Source organism: Corvus moneduloides, chromosome 6, assembly GCF_009650955.1.
Source record: "Corvus moneduloides isolate bCorMon1 chromosome 6, bCorMon1.pri, whole genome shotgun sequence".
Lineage (NCBI taxonomy): Eukaryota > Metazoa > Chordata > Aves > Passeriformes > Corvidae > Corvus > Corvus moneduloides.
The window spans coordinates 15192412-15208496 of record NC_045481.1 but is presented as its reverse complement, the minus strand read 5'-3'; the positions used below and the strand labels follow the sequence as shown (position 1 = coordinate 15208496).

At 39.2% G+C, this 16085-nt stretch overlaps 1 protein-coding gene and 1 long non-coding RNA gene across 9 annotated transcripts in view; both read left to right on the top strand.

Annotated features, from left to right (window-relative positions):
• Positions 1-4026: 4026 nt before the first annotated feature.
• Positions 4027-7877, top strand: LOC116446182. The gene is made up of 3 exons (XR_004241075.1): positions 4027-4888; positions 5374-5527; positions 5664-7877. It is a non-coding gene; the product is annotated as an uncharacterized LOC116446182 (long non-coding RNA).
• Positions 7878-8713: 836 nt separating this feature from the next.
• PPP4R4 (protein phosphatase 4 regulatory subunit 4) overlaps positions 8714-16085 on the top strand; it is a 64053-nt gene continuing 56681 nt past the window's right edge. For 2 of the 8 annotated variants that reach the window (XM_032111344.1, XM_032111345.1), the window contains exons 1-2: positions 8716-8925; positions 9407-9480. In XM_032111344.1, the coding sequence (XP_031967235.1) occupies positions 8812-8925; positions 9407-9480 (188 nt within the window). In that variant the 5' untranslated portion in view covers positions 8716-8811. Of the gene's footprint in view, positions 8926-9406; positions 9481-16085 lie in introns of all 8 variants that reach the window. The other 6 variants (XM_032111342.1, XM_032111348.1, XM_032111353.1 and 3 more) reach the window with 5 other exon arrangements.

Here is a 16085-nt window from a genome sequence, read left to right as displayed (position 1 = left end):
TGTGTGATCACATGCTCTTCGCAGCCACATCTTGCTGTAGGAGGAGGACGTCAAAAATTGTATGATAATGGAAGATTTTTTTTCTGCTAAAAGGTTGGCTGACATTCAGAAGCACCTCTTGCTATGAGTGATTTAAAACAACAGGAGGTTTCTAGGTGGTAGAGACCAGGACAGTAGGTTAAAGCACAATTACAACAGCAACTGCAGTTATTTCTTCTCTTTGGTATTTGCAGACGTTTCCCAATTCTGTGAGAAGATGGGAAAACAGAGGGTTGTTTTCTCTACCTTTGTTTTTTTCTTTCTTCTTTTTTTTTTTTAATGTTTTAAGACCAAGGGCAGAAATATGCATATTAAATGTTTTTAAGGACAGTTCCAGGTAATCATCATTGATGAGCTACCAATGCACAACATAGGGAGTTTCTTCCAATTCATATTCCATGAGCAAGGCTAAAGAGCATTTGATGCTTGGTCCTCATGTTCTGTATGAGACGAGTTTAAATCAGTGACAGTCAGGAAGTGAGTTCAGGGAGCAGGGTTTTATATGGTACATTTAACACTGTAGCTATCCAACCTTATTTACGTAGTACTGAGCTGGAGGCAGCCAACAGTACTGCCTCACTGATAGGAACTGGGGCTGCATCTTCATGCCAGCCTTAATGAAGGGTCTCAAGAGCCTTTATGCATTCCTTCATTAAAAGTACCTTTCCTTCTAGGTTGTTTAGATTCAAATTTGTAAGTGACAAAAGAGCTTGTTTGCAATTTTTCCATTTTTTTCTCTCATTTCAGTGCATATTAGCAAAAGCAAATTTGCAAATGCAAAAAATCCCATTATTCTGAAATTCTGGTGTGGTTGACTTAACACTGATGCTGAATAAAGATACAAAAAAAAAGTGGACAGAAGACTTCTTAGCTGTTACTCTTAGGTATAATCATATTTCCTTATGTAGTTTCAGAATTTTCAGCTTTGTTCTGAAAGAAATATTTAACATAGAAATGGCTTGCCAAATTATGTTGAATTACGCTTTTTAATGTGGACATGTTTTTACAGGAGTATTCTGATTTTTTCAGTAAGATTTCATGTGAGGGTGCAGCTGAGTTTTCTTCTTGATCAGTATTGAGCTCTATATACTATTTATAGACTGAGGGACTGAACTACAGGCTCTAAATCTCAATTTGAAAGGAGGGACATGCCTGTCTGTAATAAGCCATGAGCTTCAGAACAGCCTTAGCCACACAGCCATGGTAACTTTCTCCCTGCTGAGTTGGGAACTGGTTGTTCAAGAGGCGTTTGGTTATTTGAGTTGCTTTGAAATGGGATAAACTAAACATTTGCTTAGTATTACGGTGACGTTAATCTTTCTGAGCCTCTGTAACATTAATCTTTCTGAGCCTTTGTGACCTGAAGGAGGCGCAGCTTTGGTGTGTTGTGACAAGGCTTTGTCGATGAGAAGTTCACCTCCGTGTCCTAACAGAGAGTCAGCTGTTAAACTCCTGATAAACACAGTTCCATTATCGACAGTGCTGAGTGAGCTCTTAGTAAAAATACCAATGACAAATGAAACAGGTCTGCTTTACCCTCCTAGGATTTCTTTAGATCAACATTTATTTAAATACCAGGAAATTGTGAATTGAAGATAATACCCTGTATTAATAAATTAATGAATCATGTCATTTACTTGCATAACTCATGTCAGTACATACATATTTTATTATTTTATCAATAGTTTCCAAGTTATTTAAGCCAGTAAGTTTGAGAGCCCAAGAGAACTTGAAGGGTTTGATGTCCTTGTTATAGAACTTTACCTGGTAACCGATCCTGTTCTTCCCAGCTGTAAATTTACATTCCTGCAGATCAGTAGCCCAGAGATTGTGGTTTGATCCCTAGAGTGCAGTATTAGATAATAGATATTATATGTTTTTTCAATTAATATTTTAAATTTTTATAAAATATGGAAGACTTCTCCTAAGGTGGGTTAAGCCAAAGATTGTTTCGACCAATACCTTTAATTTTGGGATTCATGCAGCACCCAGTAACAGTTGAATCTGCAAGTGAGCAACTGATGTAGGCTTTCACTTAGTAATCAAATTCTTTGGTTTCCCTCTTTTTTTTTTTTTTTGGTCCCTTGCAAGAATGTCAGTATGTGCTTAATTACTGATTCTGATAGCTATTTCTGCTAACAAAAGAATGTCATCATGCTGTGATTTATATTAATACTCACGGTGCACTGTGCACCTGAAAAACATGCAGCTGCTGGCCAGTGGGGGACCTGATGCCTCCTGTGCTTTGCAGACTGTAAAATTTGCTCTTCTCTCTTTTCTGGGATTCAGCCAGACAAGATTTGTTGTCCTGGTCCTAAAGTGGCAAGGTAAAGCCTTGGTTCTCAAGCTTAAGGCCTCTGTTGTCATCTTCAGAAGTTCTGGAATACCATTCTAGGACTGACAAGATCTTATGGCATAGCACCATGAAAGATAGTAACTCTGGGAGTTGGGTTGTTAACTGTTTTAGGTTGGATTCCTCTTTCTGTTTTCTGCAGTATTCTGGAATACTTTTCTATATTTCTCCACTTTGTTAGTTCTCCATTGTTAAACCTCATTTGAAAATATATACCCCTTTGCCTGTGCTGCCTTTTTTTACTTTTTCTCTGTTTGTTCTTGTAACTTCACAGATGTGTTTCTTATCTCTGTGAAGCCTTTTGTCAGACATCATGCTGCTCCTACAGCCAATGTGTTCATAAAGCCAGGAGAACAAGATAATCTCCAGGTGTGAGATTTAAGAGTACTGGCACGTTTAACTCTAGTTACAGTAGCAAAGACTTGTTTCAAGTACAGATTTATCAAGGGGAAGATTTTTCTGTGTGATTGAAGAATAGCAAAAACAACTCCATTTAATATGAGAGAAACATTTGGAATGGTTGCAAATGCAGTCAAATGCAATGGATACTTCAGAATGTATTTTCAAGGGAAGAATGGTAAAGGAAGTTATGAAGATAACAGGAAATTAAATAAAAATCGATATTGGTTAACCGAGGGGAAATGGGAAATCAGGCCATGTCCCTTAAGAGGGTAACTGGTTTTCTGGGCAGAAAAATAAAGTGCATGTAATCTATCTGGACAACATCAAAACATTTTTCATAGGGGAAAAGGGAATAGTACAGAACTTTGAGAGGAAAGAAGTTGGCTAAAGAGGAAGGGAAATGCATGTTTCTTTTGGGGGAGCATATTGGTGTGTATATTGATAGATTAATCTATCAGCTATATGGAGTTTACTTGCATTTCTTAAAGTTTTGTGGACTAATCTTATTTAATGAATAACTGTGATACAATATTAAATTTGCTGATGACACAGTTATTAATACAGAGGGGAATTATGATATCAAGGCCGATTGAAAGGACCTCAAGGACCAGAATAATTGGATGAATTGTCTTATACAAAGTACATTCAGCTAAAGCTAATACTGAGAATTTATACCATTAAGATGGGACTTAATTAATTTTAGGTCACTTTGGATGACAGTAGTAATTGACCCCAAGATCAACTGTGAGCTGCCAATGTAGTATATTTGGTAAGATAACTCCTGTACAGAGATTAATTCTTTGCAAGAGGCATTATTACCCGGAAGTTTTTATGTTTAATACTATATTCTGGTCACCTTAATTCAAGAGAGGTGAAGTCAAACTGCAGCAGATGCCAAGGGAACTGCTAGGGTAATCAGGAGAATGAGGAGCCTATTTTAGGGGTGAAAACTAAATTCTGAGCTTAGCTTGTTTAATCAAGGATTAGAGCAGATATGACTGCAGTCTTTAAATACCAGGAAAGGAAGAATAAAGGACACTATGACAAGAAGAAACTTGGTAAACTGGCCAACAGTAATTTTAGGTAGGAAATCTTAAGTTTCTATGGCAACTAATGAGTAAAGAATACTTGAAGACAAAAAGTTGTTAGTTTTAATATAATATTTGACATGAGTATGACAGACAGTGTTCATGGTTGTCATAGCAAGCAACTGGACTCATCAGCTTCCTCTTATGAATATAGCAGAGCCAGTTTTTACAATAGAAATCATTCACTTAAACTTTGTAAAGTAGTTGGCTATTAGGTCCTACTGCCAGATAAAAAATCATACAGATAGCTGGATGATATGAGGAAAAACAACACTTTCTATTTTCTCTGTTGTTATTCTCTTTGTGCATGTGCTTTTAACTACTTTTGGACAGAGGGTAGCAGATTAGACACTGTAGGAGAACATTACTAGTTCTTAGAGAAAGACAGGGAGAGCACAATGACTGCAATCTTTCAGATTTTATATATTACATAAAGATAAATTTAAGGGTCTTTTCTGTGTTCTCATAAAATAATCTGTTTGGTTTTTTAGATCTTATTGGAGGGAACTAAGTTTACAGGGAATAATATGGGAGACCAGCTACAGATGAAAGCACATTGAATACAATCCAGTGCTTTCCCTTTTAACCCATTTATTTATATAGCTGTTACAATGAGATGAAATGGCAAAAGAACAATCAAAAATTTTCTGCAAATGACAATAGTGAAATGAAGCAACAGTTTCTTAGCAACGAAGTGGAAAATACGCTGAATAATATATTTTTCCTGCTGAGGTTTGTGTATGCTACATTCCAAGCATTGTTCAGAAGTAGATTCACATTTTTGTGCATGTTTCTTTTATATTAATCTTGTTACAGGTTTGCCTCAACATGGAGATTTTCTGAAGAACCCCTGTTTATGGCTTCATCCTTACTTGGAGTACAAATGGAATAAAAACAACCTTGTTTGTAAGGCTAAGGGATTAGATTGGACATCAAAATTGCATTTTTTAAGAGTCTGGTGGACTGTAAAAACCAATTCCAGTCAGAGGTCGCTCATTTGGAAATGGTGAGTGACAGCTGCTGCAGCTTTGGCTGTCTGTCAGTGGTGGTGAATAGACAGAATTCTGAATTGAACTTCTGCACAGTTCAGGTGCTGAGTCCTGAGTAGAACTGTAATTACACAGTGCATAGCCTACATTGTGTACATTATGAAACAGTATTTATTTTTCTTTAGAGTATTAAATTAGAGAAAATGGGAAATGAAGAATGATTTCATTTTTTGGGTTTTTTTTTCCCAACATAATTAAAAAATATTTTGCTGAATTTTTCCTTCTTTTTTGGTTTGGCCTTTGCATGAGAAAGTCTGGCTCTTAATCGGGAGGGCACACATTTTGCCTGAAAGCATCTCTTGGCATGTCTTTTTGTATCCCCCAAACTAGTTCCTTCATATTTCAGCTGATTCAGGCATTACAGTACATACTGGGACTTCACAAATTTTCAATATCTCTGTGACTAATTTAATTTACAGGTAGATTCTTTTGGTACGTACAGGTACAGTAAGAACACACAGCTTTTTCAGAGCAGTTTCCAGAAGGCAGACACCTAACCGCGGGTAGCAAAGGAGAACTGTGCATCTGTCCAACACCACAAATCACTTCTCCCCAGAATCCTTAAGTTGAGCCAGAGTACCTGAAGAATACTTCAGGTATAAAGTCCTTCATCTATTTGTAGTTGGTTTTTTTTATTATTATTATTATTTTTATTTTTATCTTTGCCTGTATTGCATTTAGACCTCATTGCTTTAAAAGGCATGAATAACACTCTCTCTCTTCTTCCGCTAGGTATGGGTGCCATTCTCCCAGGTGCTCTGCAGTTTTCTCCATCAAAGAAGGATTATTTGAAATCAGCCTGGTACTGGCTTTGCAAGGTTACACAGCTCCTGTTAGAACGAAGGTTCCAATTCACTCTGGATTTCACTAAAGCAGCATGAAATAGCTCTTGATTCTAGTACAATAGCTATGACAAGGTTAGAATGAAGCTGAGAGTAGAGTTTTATTTGAGAGAAGAGAGGAGTGGAAAGGGGAGGAGCTGAAAGCAGCAGGAGTGGAAGGGAAGTCATATGTGACTTTAATCACAGATGAGAATGAGAGACCACTTGCCTGCAGATTTACTGTCAGAGGGGATTCATTTTTATATATGTGGTTTTGGAACAAAATATGCAAGCTTTATTTTTTCTGTCAAATGCATGGGTCAAAATGAGATATGTTTATAGTTAATCTAATTCCTTCTGTGTTCTTTATTCTAGTCCAGTACTATATATCTAGAAAAAAAATCTTTTTTTAAAAAATTTATTCTGCTTTTTCACATTTCCAGGATATTTTTAGATCTCTTTGACATATCTACAGATTTAAAAAATCAATGGGAATCATGTCTGCCCAGTGTTTCCCGGGACTGAGTTAGAAGGACAGTTTTTTAAAGGCAGTAAGGTAGGATGCTTTTATAAATGTTTACATATTTTTTTAAAACTCTCTTCCTTAGTGGCTTGCGAAGTTTATGTAAATATACCATGAGAAATCAGCCTAATTGCATATCTAAACTCCATATTTTTCAGTCTTTAAAACTGAATTCTGGAATTCCTTGTTTGAAAACTGCATTGAGTTCCTAGTTTGAGACATGCAAAAGAAAATATCTTTGATCTCATAAGATCTCTAAGATTCATGAGAACTACTTGCAAGGTGAAGTAACCACAGATTGGTTGTGAAAGAACTTGCAAAAGGATTTTCCTAACTAACTGTGTTTCAGGGTTTCAATATGTTTTCCTAGTACTTATTATTGGCAGAAGCCTGTATGCTAGGATTCTGAATTTGAGGGAGAGAAACATTCTTTAAAACTCTTTATTATTTCCTCTCCTAGAGCTAGTTCCTTAACTACTCCGAGAGGACTTAGGTTCAGTTACAACTATATATTGTATTTACTGTCTAATGATGCTCCCTGGTTAAAAAGATTTTGCAAAGGAGATGTTCAAAATAGTGTTTCTCGTTTTAATTCATCATCATGCCTTGAAAACTCCAAATGGTTTTAGTTTTGTATTACATAACACTTTAATTATTTATATATATATATTGGATTAGATTTTCCTGCTAATAATTCATTGTACATTTGAACTTACAATTTGTTGTGCATTTGAAATTAATGGAGATGGTCTAAGTTTTTACTGTTTTACTGGTTTATCTGAGTACAGGATTTGGCCTAACTGGTAGACAGAGAAGCAACACATAGGGACCATGTTTATTTTTTTCTAAACAAAAGCTGAGATACTTGCCAGTCATAGAATAAAAATTAATAAAATTCTGGGCAATATACTACATAGTATCATATAATCTTTAGGATTTCTGGAATTACTTTTATCAACAACTTAGTCATGTGGGCATTTCGGAAGGATAAAAAAACATTTCACCCCCTCAAATCAGCCCTTGCATAATTTTTACAGATTTTTTAACTCCTGGTTGGAGTGTGATTGTTTAGTTGTGTTCATATAACCATTGGAAAGGCCACTGTCTAGATGTCTGGTGAATTACCTCAGTAAATGCTGAGTCTAACTGTGTAATGATTCTTGTCCTGTGTGCATTTTACATCACTAACCAAAAGAAGCTCTCTTACTAAGTTTTTTAAGATTATCCATGCTTATTTGTCTATGAATCAGAGGTAAACAGCATACCTTTATTTTGAAAAAAAATACTCTCCCTTCAATCCCCAAGGCAATCCACATTTGTGAACCAAAATGGCAAAGGCATCCAAGGCCTAACTGCATGTATCAGGAAGACTATCCATATGGAAATCTGTGCTTCTGCTGTTGAGTATGAGTGGTGTGTAACCTGGGTCTAGCATATAAAAGGTGAAGAGTTTATGAAGAGTGTAAGTGGTGTCTTCATCAGAGATTCACAATTTACTGTCAAAGAAGTAATTTTTTTTTTTTTTAACATTAATAGAAAAGTGTTCATTGGGGGAGGACCCTGCTTTGGACTTTTCATTAAAAACAGCATTTCTATCAGTTATTCCGGTGTAATTCTGCGTTGACATAGCTGTGAGACAGCGGCGACACTTGGTGGGGGGCCCCAGCACCGCTGGAGAGGAACGTGGCGCCCCACAGGGGAGGGGTCGAGGAGCAATGGACGAGGTGCTGCAGCTGTGGGAGGGGAAGCCCCCGGAGGCCACAGCCGCCGCCGCGGCGCCGCGCGGTGCTCGCCGCACGTCAGGGGAGCCCCCGCGCGGGGCCTGGCGCTGAGGGGGCGGCGCCCCCCGCCCGTTCCGCCGCTACGCGCCGCCGTGCGCTGCCCCTGCCCCGCGGAGGCCCGCGGTAGCGCCGCGTTGCCCGGAGACCGGCTCGGCGGGGCTGGGGCTGCCCCGGCCGGGGGCTGTGGCGTTCACCCCCCGCGCCGCCGGGGAAGGAGCCGGGGAGCTGCGCTGCGGGACGGGGGCGGGGAGCGTCACTGCACCACAGAGACCGTCCCTCCTCCCGGGGCGGGCGGATAGGCGGCACCCGGGTACCGCGGCGGGGCTGTTTCGCTACCGCGCCGCGCCGCGCCGCGCCCTGCCTCGCCGGTGAGGGGCGAGCCCGCAGCCGAGGGCTCCGCCGTGCCCTTCTGGCGCTCGGGGACACCCGCTTTCCCGCGCCCTCGCTTGCGGACAGGGGTGGCCGGCGACGAGGGGAAACTTGGCTCGAAACTCCCTGCCCGCCGAGGCACCAGCGGCTGCAGCGGGCTCTCGGGATGCGGGCGCGGCCCCGCCGCCTGCCCGCCCGGGCCGAGCGGAGAAAGTTTGGCGGCGGGAGGCTGGGCGCGGGCGGCGGCCGGCGGGCGCTGCCGCAGTGTGTGCGCCGAGCCGCGACTGCTGCCGGCGGCGGGAGCGCCCCGGGGCTTCGCTCCTGCCGCCCTCGGTGCGATGTGACGCTCGGGGACAGCGTCGGCTGCCGAAGGCTTTAGTTGTTACATGCGCCCAATAATCTTCTCCAAAATGGATTTTAGTCATAGCAATCTTTTTGGATACATAGAAGACCTGCAGGAACTAACTATTATAGAGAGGCCAGTACGCAGGAGCCTGAAGGTATATACCTTGAAATAGAAAGATGCTTTAAAATCCATTTTAAATTGTGTCTGTTTTAATTATGCACAATAAGTGAATAGACAGTTTATTTATTTTTTTTTACAGCACCAGCATACGAAACATTGTTCTCAGTCATTTTACAATCTCGAATTCTAGATAGCAGGGGTTTAATGTTTTCAGTATAAGAATATTTAGATGGGAACAAATCGACTAACTTGGGTCTTTAGATTAATTTATATGCCACTTGTTTAACAGTGATAGTGTCTGACTTGAAACAGTACTTCTCTGACATTCTGTCTTTTCGTGGTGAAAGATTTATTTGATTGAATTTGAAATGTTGGCTAGAGGCTTCATGAATAAATTCAAATTACTCATGAAGCTAGCCGTGTATATGTGGGGAGAAAGGGGTTGTTTTAAGAAGATTAAGACAGTGAAATAGTAAGGTATTGTAAACTCATAATTTCTGTTTCACACTTGACAGACCCCAGAAGAAATAGAAAGATTGACAGTTGATGAAGAACTCAGTGATATTGAAAGGGCTGTTTTTCTACTCAGGTATTTCCTAAAACGTTACTGTGAAACATTGCTGACCATCGTGTTTACATACATGTTTTTAGTGTTTTCACTCCTTTAATTTTCAGTCTCTTAGTAGTTTTTTTTTTTTATATTCAACTATGTTAAGCATATAGGCAAGATAAGAATAGGTACTGTAATTAAAAAAATATATATAATTTTTTATTATATATAAAAAGAATTATTATATATTAATGGGGTGTCTGTGTATATGTATAAGCATTTCTGAGCTTTTAATATGGTCCTCACTAGCACAGAGTTGTACTTAATAATTTTTTCCCCTGCAGTTGATTTTGCAAGATTCCCTGAGCGTTAATGTTAACACCAATCGTTCAGGGAGTTCGTACTCAGTCTAAGCAAATATTCACTCATGGGCAGTTACTACAGGCTGGTAACAGAGCTGTTCTAGCATCCTGTGTATGTTTGGACTTTCAGAAGAGAAAAACTTGAGAGGTTAGATTTACAGCCCGTAGAAATTACTGTAGAAGATACTGTGTTAATACTTCCCTGTGTTCTATTTTTTTTTGGGTTACCTCCTTCTTGTTGAAAGCATTTATTTGCAGCTACTTGAAAAACTTAAATTTGGTAGTTTAAAATACAGATTTCTCAACTACTGTGTAAGTCATCTTTAAGAGTACCAGTGTTCTGGGGGATTTTGAGTTGAATATGCATTTTTAAACAATACCTAGCAATTGGAGAACCAGCTGCCAACTCCCTCTCAGTTTGCTTATTCTGCTGTTTTAAGTGCTTTTCTAGTCTATGCCTGTGCTTCAGTATTTAGAATATATATTCTTGGTGATTTCATTTTCTCTTTTTGGGGTGCGTGGCATTATTTTTAAGTTATCATTTTTGTCCAGTGATACTGCTTTTGATACTGACTTCTGTTTATGGTTTGTTTTTTTTTTTTTAATGCTGAAATTTATGAAATAGAGGATTTTAAAACTTGCTTTGCTCTTAGTTCCTGTACTGAAAGCAGTCTGTTGACTCTAGGAAACAGTTTGCATGTGCTGCATATTACGGAAAGGATGCATATCAATTCTGGTTGTTACCTCACAACAACCAGTGTAGGTGATGGTTTTTTTTTTTCTTTTCCAGTGTGGTAGCAAATTTCTTTGCTCTTTTTCCGATTAAAGATCACATTTCCAGCATATATGTCTTAACTAGAATCATTGCCTTTTTAAATGGCAAAAGGTTCCACTTAATATCTTTCATCTTATCAAATTGCTTTTCAACCTGGCCTTGACCTTCTCCTGACACCTTTATCTGATTTTTTCTACTCTAGCAGCTGTTTCTTGAGACATAACATTCTTCTTCTTTTAATGAAGCTTCATTTTTTTCTCTGCATAGTTCTCATTGCTGAAAGGTACCTTCAACTCTGCTTGATAGGCTTTTTGTAAGGTAATCTTACTGTGCAGGTATGTTAATATAATAATCCAGTGGAAGCTTTTGCTGTTGAATAGCATATTGCTGTCCTTGTACTGAGTGGAGTAAAAGCAGAGTTGAAAAGCTGCCTGTTACCCAGTAGTACCTTTTATATAATGTACAAGAGCATGTACTTCTGGCTTGTCAGGAATTTTTAATCTATTTTAATACAATATCCCTGCCTGTTGCTATTTGACAGTAATGTCAGTCCAGTCTTTCTGTGCCTCATTTTCTCACACAGATGCATTATTCACTGTCCTTCAGGTTGTTCCTTATGTGGGACTCTCCTTGATCTTATCCAAAAAGCCACTGCCTTTTCTGAAAATCTATCTATAGAAATAGCTTTGCTGAGATGGAAACAATTTGTAATGACACCTCTGTTGTATCCCCATTTGGAAGGACGATGTTATCTCCATATACATTAAAGTGTACAAGAACAATAATGGAAAGCAAATCTCTCACCTTAAATACTACAGATAACATCAAAATACTACTTCTGTGCCAATGTCTTTTATATTGTCATTTACTTATTGCACCCTAATCTGCAAGTTGAAGATTTTAAATTTACTGAGGTGAGTATCTTCAGTGTTGCTTGTACAGTGCAATGGAGCTGGTTAATACTGAGTGAAACTTTTGTATGCTACAGCAAAGCTAATATTTACTAATGATTATCTGGGAAAGTTCAGGAAGAGTCTTCACATTTTAAAGATTCTGATTCTGAAGCAAAAACCTCAACCACTTTCTTTTCTTTTCACATCCTTTCCCTCTAAAACCTGCCCCCAACTTCTCCTCCCCACCCTTGAACTTGGATTTGCTTATATGCAGGGTTGTTCTATGTTTACTAGATACTTGTTTTTAAAAGATTTCTGCTCTTGTAGTCTTTTACTGTAGTAGGCTGAAAATGGGTACATTGACATCCAAGTTGGAGAGGATAGATTTTTTTTTCCTAGTGACTGATTCTTGCTTGCTGTATATATGAGAAGGTGTTAATTTCCCAGCTCTCAGAGTTTCATCAGTTATTCTTCTCTTTTCACTTCTTGTGTTCTCCACTTCTTGTTTGCCAGTGGTATCGTGGAGTTTCTGGCATGGTCTTTTACTTCTTGGTACTGTAAAGTTAATTGTTTTGCTCATCTAGTATGTATTTGTAACCATCTAAGGATTATTTTGCATTTCCATAGTGTCCTGTCTGTGTCTAGCCATGATGTATGGTCACAGATTTTGTAAATTTCTGTTCATTGTCGTCTCTTAAGTATGACATAATTATATATCTACAAGTGTTTTTTAGCACGTGGTAAGTACATTGACAGATTGGTCTTGTGTGAGATCTCACTTCCATAGGGACATGATTTCATTGTAATTGGTTTTTTGTTGTTACCTATCATAATTTGGTTTCACATTCTAAAGTGATAATTGCAATTTGATAATCCTAAAAGTTAATCTCTCTCTCATTATTTCTAGTGAATGTCTTTGCTTTCTGTCTCCCCTTTTCTGCTAGTACTATTTTTCAGATAGCTATGTAATGAGGTAAATTGATAAGAAGATCTAGCTAAAGCTGGTGATTTTTAGTTGCATTAGTTTTCAGATAAAGCAACTCTTTGATTTGCTACATCATGTGGATATAGAAACAGCTCTGCAAGCAAAAGGAGAGGATGTAGTAGCTCTCCTGGTGGCTAGAGTTACTTAATATGACATGAGGCGTAAGTGAACTTCTGCTTTAAATCACTGATGCCCAGAGTACTCAGTTTTATTTAGGTAACATTCTGCAATTAGACTGAACAAGTTCTAATTTAATAAGAATGTGGTAAAAAAGTGGACTGTAATTTGTTTTAATCTTATTTAACCTTGATTCTGGTAGAGGAACCTGGGCTTCTTTAGACCAGACTGTCAGGGATGTTCATGAACTTCTCATTGAAATCAAATGGGTTTAGGGACTTCTGGAGGGAGAGGCATCTGACTGTCTTAGATCTATCTTTTAGAGCTTCAGCCTGTGTGTTTGGTGGTTTCTGGAGGGTGTAACAGGAATCACTGAAGAGTTGTATTCTGCCTGGCTTTGCATGCTGCTGGCCCAGCAGAAGAACAAAGACAGCAAAATAGCTCTGCATCTCAACCAAGTCAGTGTCAAGGTTGATGGCTTATCATAAAACCATCAGCAGCTTAAGAGAAGCTGCCAGACCACACTGAAGCAACTGAATAGTTTGCATTCCACCTCAGGGCATTGTGACCTCTACCAGGACAGTGGCACTAAGCAGCTCAGGGACAATTTTTTAAATTCCTGCTGTGAAGTTTTGCCTGTAATCTTAGTTTTCATGTTTTCTGATGCTTGATTCATGTTATTACTTATATTAATTTGTCTTACTGCGGCTCCCTCTTTTATGGTATACAGCCAACAGTAGGTATTGTTAGCTTGATGAGAATCTGGTTCTGGATGCTTACTGGCATGTACACTGCAGAGTGGTTTGTTTTTGATTTTTTTGATAGATTTCCCTAGGGCTTTTGCATTTTTGTGTGTACTATATGATTTTGTATTCAGCTACATTTTGGTTTTTTTTTCATTTGTGTCTGCTTCGTGTTAAAGCTTCCAGACCTTGACATTTGTGTCTTACTCAAAATTACAGGTAATAAGGAGTTATTAAGCTGGAAGGACTGAATTATTTACCTTTTTGAGAACATAGTATACTTTGTTTTTGGAGAGGTCCCTATCTGTCAGTGAAGAAAACAACACAATCCCTTTCTAAAACATTTAACATAGTTTTTGAAGACGCAATAGGTACTCTGTCTAGATTGGAAAGAACTCAATGCCTCTAAGCTTAGGATGACTTAAAAAGACCACAGCAACAACAAGAAAAGTTGTACTTTATTGTAGCAATCCTTGATTAGCTAGAGCATTCTCAAATTCTAAGCATCTTTTAATACATTCTGTGCTGTTAATTGTGAACATCAAAACCGCTGCTATTTAAAAGTTTGTGGGTTTTAAATTTTTTGTCTTGTTTTTAGTGGTTGTGTTAGTTTTGGGAAGTTTCATTTTCTGTAGGTGAAGGCAACTCATCTTTGATTTTAAATGAAAGCTTTCATTACATGTAAATTTAGGAGCTGATTTTTTGCCATTGTATCAATCTTTTTGGGTGTGTTACATAATCATGAGAACTGGCTACTCTATTCCAGATATACAGTTTATGGTTCTGATGCATACATGGTATACTGAATGATCCGGCTGTAATGCTCAGCATATTGGAAAATAGTTCTGCCATCTGTACTGCTGAGCTGTAAATATTAATGTAAGAAGTATTTCTTCATTTTCCCCATCTTTTATTTTTCAAATTGCAACTTAAATTTTATAAAGTTTCCTTCTGATTCACTTTGCTAGACAGGTAAACTAATTTGTCTTGACCTTAAATGTGTTATGCAAATAAATTAATGAGTATAAAATTGATTCTTCACTTTAGAGTAAAAGGTTGTACCTGTAGACTCCTAAAGTGTTGCTCAGTCACATACTTCTATTTAAATTTAGATTTGTGCAAGTACTTCTGTTAATCATATTTGCTGAGCTGAAACTGCAGCTGAGGAACCAGCTGTGAACATACAGAGCAGAGTTAATATAGTGCTTTGAGAAGCATAAAAAAAATAGGAGAGAGAAAAATGTACATTTCAGTATTCTTTCTCAGGGCTACAGTCAGTGCAGGAAGATGGCCAGTGCCAGCCCTCTCCCTACCCTAGTGTTTGTGCTGTGTTTGCCCTTTTTGCCTGCACAGCACATTTATCTGAGGCAAACCCTGAAAATGATGGTTAGTTTTATTCTGATCGACTATGTGATCCAGGACTTTGTACACTTTAAAAAAGACCTGTGCCAGCACAAAGGAACTGAATAGCAACATGGGAACAATGCTTGGGAGGGGGTGAAATGTCTTTGAGACTTAGCACTATGTTTGGCTGGCTTATGGTATTTATGAAGTTCTGGTTTCCTGGTGTCTGGTTTCACAGTCAAGTTAAGCTGAAAGAAGCTTTCCTGGTATCAGAGAGGAGCTCTCCTCTCCTTCCGTTATGTGACTGCATGTTACTGGTAAGTTTTGTGTACCAGTGCTAATGCTGTTGCAGCCACGCAATCCCAGTCAGATTAGGGAATGGATGCTAATTCTAACAAGTTTTTCAGATGCTTGCTTCCAGCAAAGTGTGGAACAAAATGCGACTGCTTGTGCTACTATAAATGGGAGCATGAGCAAGAAGTCACAGCTGGTAGATGACTCTCCCATCAATAGCAAACCAGATTTAGTTCTTATTACTCTAATTTTGAATGTATGCTTTGAATCTGTGAAGTGAAGTACTGGTTGAAATGACCAGAGAATAGAAAGTATCAGCTGTTAAAGAATCATTAAAGTTGGAAGAGACCTCCAAGGGCATTGAGTCCAACCTCTGACTAAACGCCACCGTGTCAAATAAACTATAGCACTAAGTGCCACACCCAGTCATTTTTTGAACACTTCAAGGGATAGAGACTCTACTACTGCTCTGGGAAGCCTTAACTACCCCTTCCTGATCTTCAACTTGACCCTTCCCTGACACAGTTTGAGGCCATTTCCTCTCATCCTGTCACTTGTTGCCTGAGAGAAGAGGCTGATACCCACCTGGCTACAAACCCCTTTCAGGTGGTTGTGGAGAATAGTAAGGTCATCCCTGAGCCACCTCTTCTCCAGGCTAAACAACCCCAGCTCCCTCAGCTGCTTCTCACAAGACTTGTGCTTCAGCTCAAGCTCTGTTGCCATCAATACTCCAGCACCTCAATGTCTTTTCTGTTGTGGGGAGCCCAGAATGGATTACAGGATTCGAGGTGTGGCCTCACCAGTGCCAAGTACAGGGGGCCAGTCACTGCCCTGCCCCTGCTGGTCACACTGTTGCTGACCCAGGCCAGGATGCCATTGGCCTTCTTGGCCACCTGGGCAGAGCTGGCTCATGTTCAGCTGCTATCAACCAGCGCCTCCTTTTCCACCAGGCAGCTTTCCAGCTGTTCTGCCCCCAGCCTGTCACGCTGTGTGGGGTTGTTGTGACCCCAGTGCAGGACCTGACATTTGGCCTTGTTGAACCTCATACCAGTGGCCTCAGCCCATTGATCCAGCCTGTCCAGATCTCCTTGCAGACCCTTCCTACCCTCCAGCAGAGTGACGTTCCCACCC